Source organism: Ornithorhynchus anatinus, chromosome 13 (genome assembly GCF_004115215.2).
Source record: "Ornithorhynchus anatinus isolate Pmale09 chromosome 13, mOrnAna1.pri.v4, whole genome shotgun sequence".
Classification (NCBI taxonomy): domain Eukaryota; kingdom Metazoa; phylum Chordata; class Mammalia; order Monotremata; family Ornithorhynchidae; genus Ornithorhynchus; species Ornithorhynchus anatinus.
This window is the reverse complement of record NC_041740.1, coordinates 10,225,193-10,237,996: the sequence shown is the minus strand read 5'-3', so window position 1 is coordinate 10,237,996 and position 12,804 is coordinate 10,225,193. Positions and strand designations below refer to the sequence as shown.

Below are 12,804 nucleotides of genomic sequence, written 5' to 3'. Positions count from 1 at the left end.
TTACCGTGTGCCAGGCACCGTGCTAAGCTCCGGGGTGGATCCAGGCAAATCCAGTTGGATACGATCCTTGTCCCACGTGGGGCTCACAGTCTCAATCTCCACTTTGCAGATGAGGTAACTGAGGCACGGAAAAGTGAGGTGACTTGCCCAAGGTCACACAGCAGACAGGTGGCAGAGCGGGAATTAGAACCCAGGCCCTTCTGACTCCCAGACCGATGCTCTATCCATTAGGCCACGCTGCTTCTCACTAACTCCTTACTAGTCTGGTAAGTTTTCTGCACCTCTGCTGGGCTGCAGCTGAAACAAATATTAGTTGGAAAGGACCGTGACACTCTAGTCGTGGTCAGCTTGATGGCGCCTTAACTACTAGTCCGGGACAGTTTGGCTCAGTGGAAAGAGCCCGGGCTTAGGAGTCAGAGGTCGTGGGTTCCAATCCTGGCTCTGCCACTTTTCAGCTGTATGACTTTGGGCAAGTCACTTAACTTCTCTGTGCCTCAGTTACCTCATCTGTAAAACGGGGATTAAGACTGTGAGCCCCAGGTGGGACAAGCTGATTACCCTGTATCTACCTCAGCACTTAAAACAGTGCTTGGCACGTAGTAAGCGCTTAACAAATACCATAATAACAATAATTCCCAAGCTATCGTGTCCCTCCCCTCCAGAGATGGAAGAGAAACAGCTGCTTGTTTGCCTAATCCCATTTCTAACTTCCCTCTCCACCTCCCTGTTGAGCGTGACGTGCGACTCCCAGGCCCATGTTCTATCCACTACGCCGCCGTGTACTTAATACCCTTAAGACAAAAATAATGATGTTATTTGTTAAGCGCTATGTGCAGAGCACTAAGTGCTGGGGTAGATACAGGGTAATGAGGTCGTCCCACGTGAGGCTCACAGTTAATCCCCATTTTCCCCATTGGAGAAGCAGCGTGGCTCAGTGGAAAGAGCATGGGCTTTGGAGTCAGAGGTCATGAGTTCGAATCCCAGATCTGCCACTTGTCAGCTGTGTGACTGTGGGCAAGTCACTTAACTTCTCTGTGCCTCAGTGACCTCATCTGTAAAATGGGGATTAAGACTGTGAGCCCCACGTGGGACATCCTGATTCCCCTGTGTCTACCCCAGCGCTTAGAACAGTGCTCGGCACATAGTAAGCGCTTAACAAATACCAACATTATTATTATTATTATTTTCCAGATGAGGTAACTGAGGCACAGAGAAGTTAAGTGACTTGCCCACGGTCACACGGCTGACAAGTGGCAGAGCCAGGAGTCGAACCCATGACCTCCGACTCCAAAGCCCAGGCTCTGATTCTTAATGTCCAGCAAACCGTCCTGGGCTTCGGAAACCGTGACCCTCATTCTAGAAAACTTGCATTTGACCAGAGGCGCAAGGGAAAGTCTCTTAGCTCAGTTATTTTTAATGGCCCGAAACTACAGCGTCACTTGAGATCGTTTGGCTTTCTATTTTACTTTCAGACAAGGTATGGGAGGAGGGGTAGTCAGTAACCTCCTTCTTTCGTGATTGAAAGTACTCATTTGGAAGGCAGTTGCATCAAACGCTGGAGGGATCGCGACTCAGTAAGATCAATCTACTACTGTTAGTACTTACACAAAATCCGTTTCATGTTTTAGTGCAATTACAGGTTGGAAGAGAAGATTCCGTCTGCGCATTCCTAGCAAACAAACTGAGTCATCGGTGTTGGCAAATATTTTTCCTAGAAAGGTAAAAATGCAGAGGTCATTTGAGGAACTAATTAACCCAGTAACAGTCTCTGGGGGAGGATGAGGAGATAAAGGCAGGGAAGAATGCGTGAAAGTGAAGAGTTCCTAAACTGGAAATGTGAACCCTGGCAAAGGCGGCGGGGGTGGATTGAGGCCTGCCTTTCACTGTCTCTGGACAAGAGCTGCTGACTGCAGCCTCCCAACTCTCGAAACTTCCCCGACCCCCGTTTCCAGCTGCTTGCTCCTGGTCCCTGAATGTCCAGGATTGAGCACCAGGAAGGCTCAGCGGCCTGCCTGGTGTGGAACAGTCTTCTTGGAAACAAGCTGCTATCCGAGAGACGGCAGGGACCCCACCCAGCTGTGCGCTGTCTCCTGCCTTGGCCAAGTTAAAGCTGGGAGTTGCCACGGTTTCTCCAACATCTTGCTTCCCCATTCTCATGCCTGTCCTGAGAGGGGAACACTGCTAAAATTGAGGGAGGGGGGAGGGGGAATGAATGGGCCTTAAAATGGCCACCTGGGGTGGAAAACCCCAAAGGGCAACTCCCAAAACCAGGAGGGAGGGAGAGTAAAGAACGGTGAAGCGGCTGAAACTTGAAGCAGGTCGTAGTATATATATCCTGGGTAAGGGGTCCCTCGGGTTTCCTGCTCTCCCTTCCCTTGAGATGCTTCTGCCCTTCAAACCTCACCAGGTTCTGACACTCAAGCCTTTTTCATCATTCTGGGGGAGGTGGTTTACAGGGGGGAGAGGTGCACCAGCCACGATATTTGCCACATCAAATGCAGAAAGACCGCCCTGCCGGTACCGAAGATCTAAGAATAACAATCACAGCGCACAACTGATTGGAAGAGTAAAGAAACGAGGCATTTACACCCCAAATTAGCAGCCGGCTTTAGTGACGATTAAAGGGAACGTACGCATTAGTGGCCGTGCAACAAGCAGCCATGCGACAGGCTTGGGGGACAAACAAGCTGCTGCAGAAAAATCACTGAATTTGCACAGGGAAAAACAGGTCTCAGGAAGGGCAAGAGTCATAACGTGAAATTAAACAGGGGAGCGAAAAAGGGGTCGGGATTGTGCAAAAAGCTCAGGCAACACCGCAGGAGAGCTGACGGCTAAGGCGATCAACCTGACCGGTTCTGTCTTTCAGAACTGGGGGGACCTTTCTGTTTCTTTGCACATGCTCAGCTCATACTGGAACGACGCGCAGGCCGGGACATTTGCCAACTATGGCCTTCTTAAAGCAGTGCCATTCGGAGGTCTCTGGAGGGTGAGTGGAAGAAATTTGGCCTCCGGGCTGTAAGCTTCTTGTGGACAGGGAATGTGTCTGTTATATTGTTGGGTGGTATTCTCCCAAGCGCTTAGCATAGTGCTTTGCACGCAGTAAGCTCTCAGTAAATAGGCCCGACTGGCCTGGCAAAGACTGACGGTCACTTGAAGTCTTCAGATATCGGGCAGATGGCTGGGAGAGGATCAGTCGCTCCGCTAAGCTCGAGACACGTAGAAAAGGGCTCCTGTGGAAGCTTAGAGAGCTTCGATCAGCTTCCACCAGTGCTTATTGAAGCTGGAGGCCTTTAGGGTAAACACTGGTGGAAGTTTCCTGATCTCTGCCAGTTGAGACAGGAGGGCGAGGCATCAGGGGAGGCTGTACAATCTCCCCTTGGACTGTCAGAGTAAACTAGTACATATCTGGGATGGTCTGGGGACGGATCGTTGGTATATATATAGAGAGAGAGATTGGATTGGTTAACCGGAAGCTAACAAAAAAAGACAGAGCTCAAGGAAAATATATTACCTTCTTCTAGGTGTTCCGTGAGGCCACCAAAGAAATAAAATAGAAACAGAAATAGTATTTAACTACCGCACTATTAGAGTTAAATGAATGCCAAGCCGCTTTACGATCCAGGCTAAGAACTGAGTTGGAGCAACACTCTGTTCCGTTCAGGTCTTCCTTGTTTTACCCCGATTCTCTTCTCATAAAGCTCTTTGCTTGTTTTTACTGTCTAAATCCACTTTTGAAAGCTTGGGATGCCGGCAGGTCCGTGTGAAATAGCGAGTGGAGCTGAGCTTTGGAGGTGAGAAGCAGGGCTCCATCACACTGTGCTACTGCCGGGGACCACAGGCCCCGAGAGCAGCCCCAGTAGGGAGGCGGGGAGACAGAAATTCGGTTGAGACGTCCATCTCCTGCCCTGGGCGATGAAGCGGCTGCTGATATACCCCGGACGAGCCAAGGCGCAGCAGCACCCTTTCGCTTAGAGCCACTCTGCACTCTGCTCTTTCTTGCCGCTTCCTGCCAGCTCCGTGGCTCCCTTGGGGACGTGCTGACTCGCGTTGCAATTGGCCAAGTTTTTGGGTTTTTTTGTTTTTACCAAACACCAGCCCTCTCGGCCTCACCGATCACAGTGCTGGGAGCCATCCACAAGACGTTACGCACAAGATCTCCTGCCGAGAGCAAAATCTCTCTTCCCTCACCAACACTTCCCATGCCCGGCTTAGGAAGCTCATTTGTACTTTTCCCAGAATTGTGTCTACGAACTCTAGGGTACAGTTCATTCATTCAACTGTATTTCTTGAGTGCTCAACTCTGTGCAAAGCAATGTACTAAGTACTTATCGTTCTCTCCCAAGTGCCCAGTACAGTGTTCTACACACCATAAACGCTCAGTAAATACCACTGTTGGAAGTCGGAATATACTGTCCCTGTTTTTACTCTGTCAAATAAGCTTCGCTTTAGACTGTTTTCAGAATGCAAGTCCAGTGTAAAACAAGGAACAACTGCATATCCACTAAAAATAGATATTTTCAGGTTTACTAATAAGCCAGAGAAATCCCTTCGTTACAACTCCAAAAGCCGGAGATGTACACGAAGGTTAACGAGACCAGGAAAATTACACTCCAAAAAGAAAACTGCTAAATGAGAAACTTGAAGTCATATGAATCCACCTAATCTGAAGTCGAGGGCAACCGCTTAAATTTCAACCACCAAAGCGAATCGATCTTTAGGGTGACCGTACCTTTCCGGTATGTCTCCTTCAGTTTTCTAGAAATCCACTGCACGGCTTTAGCGGAGATTTTTGTCCCAAAGTTTCTGTCAAATGGCGAGGGTGCTCCACCCTGTTGGAATTAAGAGTTTCACTATGTATTGACTGCTGGAGACTCATTTCTCTACCCAGTTCGGTCGTTCATCTCACCCTGCCACGGTAGGACGTCTTCCATCAAGCAATCAATTTCTTGTAACTTGAAACTAAATTAGGGCTTGGGAAGCTCTACACGTTGACACGCTAACTGTTCTAAAATTACTAGTAATTTGAGCGGTAAACCACCACGAAGAATTCTTGGAAAATGTCTGCCGGTGCTGGGAGATAAAACTGATGGGAATCACAATTCCACCCCTCTAAGGCTTTAAAAACAAATGGATAGTGGATATGTACGTCCAGAGCGCCACAAGGTCTCACAATATTTGACCTTGCCTTATCCGAGAAAGCAAATACTTCAGTTAACATTAAAGGGATATCGCCTATCTAAACCTATACTGTCTGCTTTTCCTCTTGAAAACCACATTCTCTGGTTACCCTCTTTATTCGGGACCTGACACCCCAGAAAGTAGAAAGGGTCAGAATGATCACGAGGTGTGGCAGTCTGATGTTTTCTACTTCTTGTGAAGCCCGCCTCCCATGAGCACCGGATATTTCAGGAATGGATCCTGGCTGAATCGTCTTGGAAATGACTGATTTTCGAATCCGTGACATTTCTACTAATGAGTAAAAAAGGTGGCTCTGAATATTTAAATATCACTTTTGCAGTTCTGTGGGAGTTACCTGTTGCATATGGCCCAAAACATTCTTTCTGCAATCAAATACTCCTTTTCCTTCCTCAGAATACAGTTGGTAGATGAAATCAGTGGTATAATTTTCATTGCTGTTCTCATTCCTAGAGAAGATTGGAAAATGGGACCGGTCAAGCAGAGAAAGTGCAGAGTTCTTTGATGGACTGACTGCTCCAGCCTATGCCCCTCCCCTCAACCCAAAACGGGATGATAGTATTTTTCAAGTTCTTATTTTGAGTTAGGCACTGGGGTAAACAGAAGACTCCAGAGTTCGGACACACAATCCGAGAGGAGAGGAGAGCAGGTATTTTCATCCCATTTTACAGATGAGGAAACTGAAGCAACATTGGGGAATAACAATTAGACAAGCAGCGTGGCTCAGTGGAGAGAGCCCGGGCTTGAGAGTCAGAGGCCATGGGTTCGAATCCCGGCTCTGCCACTTGTCAGCTGTGTGACTGTGGGCAAGTCACTTCACTTCTCTGAGCCTCAGTTCCCTCATCTGTAAAATGGGGATTAACTGTGAGCCTCCCGTGGGACAACCTGATGACCCTGTATCTCTCCCAGCGCTTAGAACAGTGCTTAGCACATAGTAAGCGCTTAACAAATACCATGATTTATTTATTTATTTTACAAGGATCCTGGATGACTCTCGGTAATAACAATCTGTGGCATTTACTACGTGCCGAGCACAGTATTAAGCGCGGGGGGGGGGGTGTCAATATAAACTAACTGGGTTAGAGACAGTCCCCTGTCCTGCTTAGGGCTCGTGATCTCAATCCCCATTTTACAGAGGAGGTAACCGAGGCCCAGAGAAATGAAGCAACCTGTCCAAGGTCACAGAGCAGACAAGTGGAGGAACTGAGATGAGAACCCAGGTCCTTCTGACTCCCGGGCCCCTGCTCTATCCACTAGGCCACGCTGCTCCTCATGGCCACCCCGCTTCCCGAGCGCTCAGAAGAATGCTCTGCACGTAGTAAGTAGTCAATAAATGCCACTGATTGATTATTCCTTAATCATGTAGCTAGTTGTCAGGAGAGGACTCCCCCAGTGGCCACTGCTCCCTCCATCTCAAACTCTGACAGGGGAGAGGTGGCGTCCCAGCAATTTCAGGATATGTGAAGAAGGAATCTTTAGGGCGTGAGAGAGTTTTGGGGACTTGGCGATCCGGGGCTGGACTTTAGTCATTCCGGAGCCTCCGTCTGACATTCTCCAACTGGAAATATTGGTCCAGATACCGTTGGACCGCATGAATTCTGGCCCAGGGGGCAGAGGAGCCACCTAGCGTGACGTGACGATGTCCCAGGTGCAATTTTGCCGGGAGAAGCCCAGGTTTAGCCTGTCTTACCGCGTTTCTCTGCGAGGCTCACCTCTTTTTTTTAAAGCGGTATTTGTTAGGCGCTTCCTATTTAAGTGCTTACCGTTACTACTATGTACTATGTTAGGCGCTTACTATTCGTTAGGCACTTACGGTCGAAGCGCTGGGGACAGATACAAGTCGATCAGGTTCGACGCAGTCCCCTGTCCTACGTGGGGCTCAGAGTCTAAGGTGGAGGGAGGAGGATTTAATCCTCGTTTTACCGATGATGAGGGAAGTTAAGTGACTTGCCCAAGGTCCCTGGGCAAGCAATCATTCATTCGATCGTACTTATCGAGCGCTCACTGTGTGCCGTAAGCATCTGGAAAGTACAGTTCAATTAGAGAGTACAAGAAGAGCCGGGATTAAAAGCCAGGTCCTCCGACTCCCAGGCCCGTGCTCTTTCCGCTAGGCCACGCCGCCTGCTCCACAACCGTCGCATTCTCCTACCGGGGCTAGCGTCATGTAGCCGCAGCGGAAGCCGAGGCCGAGGGAGACTCGGCACTCAGGTTAAACCGGACGGTCCCGTTTAAAACCAACGTGAATGACGACCCCGCGTCGGCTCTGGCTTCCTGTGCACACACCCACCTGAGCACCAGGCCCCGCTGGATGCTGGTCTTCATCTTCTCAGTCAAATGTTCCACGTTAGCCTGCAAGACGAGAGCAACCCTCAATCGATCGATCGATGGTATTTATCGAGCAGTTCCTGTGTGCAGAGCACTGTACGTGCGCTTGGGAGAGTATAATTAAACAATATACACGGAGACGTCCCCTGCCCCCAAGGAACTTGGAATTTCGGATTTCTCCCTGCTAGAGTGACTGACTAATCCCACTCCTGCACCTTTTCTATTCTCGTCACTCTTGGGATTTTACTTCGGTCGCTGGGCTGAGTTGAAGCAATCGGTATCGTTAGCTGGTCGTTCTGTTCTTCACCTTCCTTCTCTACCGGGTGTAATTAAAAGGTTTGATACTTCCGTGCGTGTCAGTGCGCCTTTTGTCATCGCCAAGCATTTTCACAGGTGGCCGCTACCACCTCATTTAATTGTCTTCTGCAACTCCGTACAAGAGCTTCGTGAACGCTAAAAGTGAGATCTGAGGGTTCTCGGGCATTGCCTGGTAACCGCTTGATTACTTTTCGGGAGTGAATGGCCTACTCCGTGTGGATTTAAATCCACCTGAGTTCTTAAGCTAAAGGCAAGGCAGAAAAGCGGAAGAGCGGAATAACCAGCTGACGATCCGCAGTCCACCAACTCTACCCAGTGCCCGAAGGAAGATTCCTGGGGCTGGTGGCAGGCTCCAACCAGGGGGCGGGTTCGGGATCGGCTCTCTTCTAGGCAGCTTCTACCGACGACGAGACCGTCGGCGGCCAGAACGCGCTGCCGGCGGTGTGACGTTTAAGCCCTGACCAACCGAAACGTGGATCTGTTCTGAATGGAACTGAAACCTTGCCGCACTCCCCCCTTCCCTGCCATCCCAGCTGGCGGGAGCTGCCCAAATCAGAGAGAAATCAGAGGGTGGCAGAGATTGTGAGTATGCTTCCTCCTCCTTGCAGATTCATGGTCGCCCTCAGCAAAGACCACTGCTCCCTTTCTTAACCCAAATACCGAAGGGCCGGTCTGCAGCTCGGTCGGGGGGAACGGGAAGCTTCTCGGCCAGAAGATGAGCACCTCTTCGGTAGGGTGCTTAGCAGAGCTGATGCTAAATCACTGCTTATATAGCGATGATCATCCACTGAGGGCTGCCTAAGGAGCGGCACTCCTTACAAGGGACCGACCTCACTGATAAGTCAGTGAAACGTACGCCTCTTCACCTTAAAGTCGGCTGCTCCCGTCGGTCTGTCTCCCCTCGGCTCCCCCCAGATGCAGGACCAACAGTAATCCTCTGAGGTCAATCCCACAGGCCCTTTCGTGGGCAGAGCCAAGGCCAGAAAGCTGTTTTGAGCGCCCGGTTCCGGGAATCCCCACTAACATGAGAGCCAACCTTACGGGCCCAGAGACGGTGTGCGAAGAATTATCACATAATCCCCACGCATTCCAGCCACCATCCGAAACCCTTGTTTCAGCCGCCCCAACTGGAACTAGACCCGGCCGAATAAACGTTCGGAACAAAAGGAGTTCGAAAGGAAGGGAAGTACCTGCAGTTCCCGGATGTCGAACTGCTCCTCGAAGATGTACGCGGCGTCCGCCCCGGCTGCCAGGCCCCCCATGTTGGCCAGGTAACCGCAGTAGCCGCCCATCGTTTCGATGATGAACACCCGGCGCTTCGTCCCGCTGGCCGACTGCTTGATGCGATCGCAGGTCTGACCGGAAGAAAGGAGCATCAGTTTGCCGGCCGGTCGCTTCCTTGGCGTTAACGTTCTGGGTAGAGTCGGTTCTCCCCATTATGTTCTAAGTAGTCTTATTTGGTCTGAACCCTTAAAATCTCGAATTGAACATTCCATCTCCCCGGCAAGCAAGACTCAAAGCTTACTCGCCGATTTCTTCTTACACGTCCACAACTTCATCGATTCTGCACAGGACCCTTCCTACAAAAACCTAGTAGAGAGAGCACGGGCCTGGGAGGGCAGAGACCTGGCACTAATCCCCACTCCATCACGTGCCTATTGCGTGACCACGGGCAAGTCACTTAACTTCTCTGTGCCTCAGCTTCCTCATCTGTAAAATGGGAATTAAATACCACTCTTAGACCGAGTGGTCCTAGCGGGCCGGGGACTCGGTGGCTGACTGCTTCCTCACCAGGAAAAAAAGTCACACTCCCAAGCACGAGGGAGACTTTTCCTGCCGCGGAAGAGGCAATGTCCCAAATGGTGCCTGGGTTGGTTGTTGGTGCTGTTTTTACTTACCCACTGCCAGAAGCAATAGCATTTATAGCCCGGGAGCTGGTGATAAGCTTTGTTACATATTCTACACTTAATCTTCCTATGACTGACTCATGTAAATTCCTCTGCAGAACGACAAAAGAAGGCTTCACCATCAGATATTCAGACATCGCCTTTGTGGCTCTCCCTGACAGAGCCTAAGGCTTTGCCCTTCAGTTCCAGAAAAAATAAGAATCTTTCAATAGACTAACACATTTTATTTCTATCTGTTTCAATTGACTAACAGTTTCGTCTCTACTGCTCTCTCTCTCACTCATGTACATATGTAAGCAAGAGAGAGGGATCAATAGAGATAAAATGATAGTCAATAGAGATGCGCTGGAAGATGACAATAAAATGTATATATATATTTATTTTTATATTTATATAAATATATACATATATAAATTCATTACCTCGGGATTACCTCATGAGGAACTGGAAAGTGATTTTAATCTGGCTAGCTAAAATACAGAGAGAGCTAATGAAAAAACTACAACATTAAAGTCCAGAAATTGGTGGGGATCTTCCTGGTCCCTTTCTGTTCTACAAATAATACCCTTGGAAAATTAAGACCGGACGATACCACGCCGCCCTCTCTCCTACGACGGAGCTACAATCTGGTGAAAGCGCGGAAATGGCGTCCTCTTACCTCCACGATAGCATTCAGGGCCGTATCGGCCCCGATACTAAAGTCGGTGCCTGGCACGTTGTTGCTAATGGTAGCAGGCAACACACACACGGGGATGCAAAACTCCTCATAGCGGGAACGTGCCTCAGCTAACTGCAGACAACTTTCATAAGCCTGAAGCAGCAGTACAAATATCATTAGTGTCCTCTCCTCCGTCACTAAAGAGTTGGGAGAGCGGTCCCTTGACTGTGAGGGGTGGCTTGGCTGTCCGGTGGCAAACGCAAAAACCTTGTGCAATTCAGGGCGGCAAAATGGCACTTGAAACTGACGGGGTCGGGAGAAGGCAAAGGGAAAAAAAAAAAGGCTCAACAGTGCACGGGGGTCGCATTGGCGCAATCCTCTACTGAAGGACGGGAGACAGTTAGTTCGTGTGAGAGGGAAAAACGAAACCAGAAGCAAAGAAGGAAGCAGAGAGAGAGAGAAGCAGCAGCTGCGGCATCAGTCAGCGCCATCCAGATAGATCATATGATTCCCGTGAGGCACCTAAACTCCGCAGGAGGGTCGGCCGCCAATTAGAAAACTACATCGTCGAAACGAAATATCGGACTCAGAGGCTTACTGAGAGGGGTCAGTTGGGTTATAAAGTCACTCTAAGTAAATATCTCTACTGAATTCCCACCGGAGGATCAGAAAGGTTCAAAGCACCGGGGCCGCTCGTTTCGGAGAGCCGAGGTTTAGGCGTAGCCCCGGGAGCCGCCTTGGGGCAGGAGAGCCGTGAAAGCACGGCCCTCGTGGCCAGAGAGCCTTCACCACCGTCGATCTGCTGAAGGGCAAGGCTGCTCAAGTCCACGCTGGGCTTTCTTCTAAAGCAGTGATCAGGTAGCCAAGTCTGGTCTGTCTCCGGGCCCATCCCGTAGCCCCGGTTTGCATCCAGATCCTACCGAGCCAATGTGTGGGTATTTAGAATTTCATTTCCTTTCTCGGTTAAGCTACGGGGCTCTAGGATACGAGGCGACCACGATCTGACCTGAGCCCCTCGGCCTTCTACACAAGGGGTGGCCGACTGGGTTAGATGGTTAGGGAGTATTATTTTTTGGAGGGGGGAGGGAGGGTGGGCTGCCATTTTGCCACACCATGGACTCGGGTTTTACTAGGAAATGTAAGTTTGGAGCTTGTAATCTTTCCTTAAAATGAAAGCGTATAGCCACTCAGTCAGCTAAAAACCTGGACAAGAGGAGTGGCTACAGCTCATCACAGGGTTTCAAGTCGATTTCTGGGGTGCTGAACGGAGACCTCACAGCCCTATACGGAAATCTAGGCTCACGATCGGCAGGGCGCCGTTCTCCAGTGAGGAGAAAAAAGTCATTTATGACAAGCGGTTAAGACACGAGCCAGGCCAGCTGGCAACTATTCTACCCAATACCTAGTGCAAGGAGGGTAAGGATGCAATATCAGTGTTTCAACCACCAGCATTTCACACACGTCCCCACGTGCCACCCCCAAACGTCGCATCACTAGGGCCAAAAAAATTTGAACGAAAGCATGCAGTTCCTCAGCATGCCCCATCAGCCCGTCTCCTCGGGACCACAAAGTGTGCAGATTCTGAGACGTGAGGGCATTTTCCCCTTCGGGAAGCAATCGCCTCTTTACCTTCGGGCCTGAGTAGGTGTCTTCTTTCCCCAGATTCGGATCCTGGACAGCTCTGCTTGCTACTCATCTCTTTCTAAAATACGGTGACTAGGCACGAAGCCTGCCAAGCACACCTAGGTCACTGACGCTCCTTGATTAGCTCCGCTCCTGACGGTCTAATCTGCCCAAGTCGATTTTGGTTGAAAACCAGGACATTAGGCTTCCACTCCAAATCTGCACACCATTCCCTCTGAGGTGGCCAAGAACGGAGCGTGGGGTGAAGAGCCCTCTAGCATTCCGACTCCACTCTGAAGCAAACATTTCGATGAGAGGACAGAATTCATGCTCACGCTCAGCCTTTGACCCAATTCTTTCTCCAAATAACTGCTGTTCCAAAGGCCTAAGCATCTGAAAGGAACTCTTGAACGGTATCAGAGGAGACTACGCCAATGTGGTCGTTGGGCTGAGCGGAGGCTACCGCTGAATATCTCACCAGTGTAGGCCGGCCTGAGGAACCGCTCACGGATGAACTACCACTTTCCCCCGCAGCAGCACCAGAAGCACAGAAACTGCGATCGGGAACGGCCGGCTTCGAGGCCAAGCCCTTCTCCGGCCGAACTCTCCGGGAGGATTCATCCAGCGAGTAGCTCTATTCGTGTCAGATCCTCGACCGTGAATGGTTTCCTCTCCCATTTGGTGCCTCTCATGATTTCTGTACTGCTGCACGTATCCCTCTTGGAAAGAGAGGAGACCCTCTCCGCTAACTCCAAACCAACGGCCTTCGGAAACCAC

General features: G+C 50.1%; 1 protein-coding gene across 6 annotated transcripts in view; it reads right to left on the bottom strand.

Annotated features, from left to right (window-relative positions):
- Window positions 1-12,804, bottom strand: part of LOC100080281 (phosphofructokinase, platelet) — a 63,077-nt gene that overhangs the window by 528 nt on the left and 49,745 nt on the right. For 2 of the 6 annotated variants that reach the window (XM_039913899.1, XM_029077876.2), the window contains 6 exons: window positions 10,405-10,557; window positions 9,030-9,194; window positions 7,484-7,545; window positions 5,534-5,645; window positions 4,730-4,829; window positions 1,606-1,711 (listed from right to left, as the gene is read on the bottom strand). In XM_039913899.1, the coding sequence (XP_039769833.1) occupies window positions 1,606-1,711; window positions 4,730-4,829; window positions 5,534-5,645; window positions 7,484-7,545; window positions 9,030-9,194; window positions 10,405-10,557 (698 nt within the window). Of the gene's footprint in view, window positions 1-1,605; window positions 1,712-3,511; window positions 3,518-4,729; window positions 4,830-5,533; window positions 5,646-7,483; window positions 7,546-9,029; window positions 9,195-10,404; window positions 10,558-12,804 lie in introns of all 6 variants that reach the window. The other 4 variants (XM_029077873.2, XM_029077872.2, XM_029077874.2 and 1 more) reach the window with 4 other exon arrangements.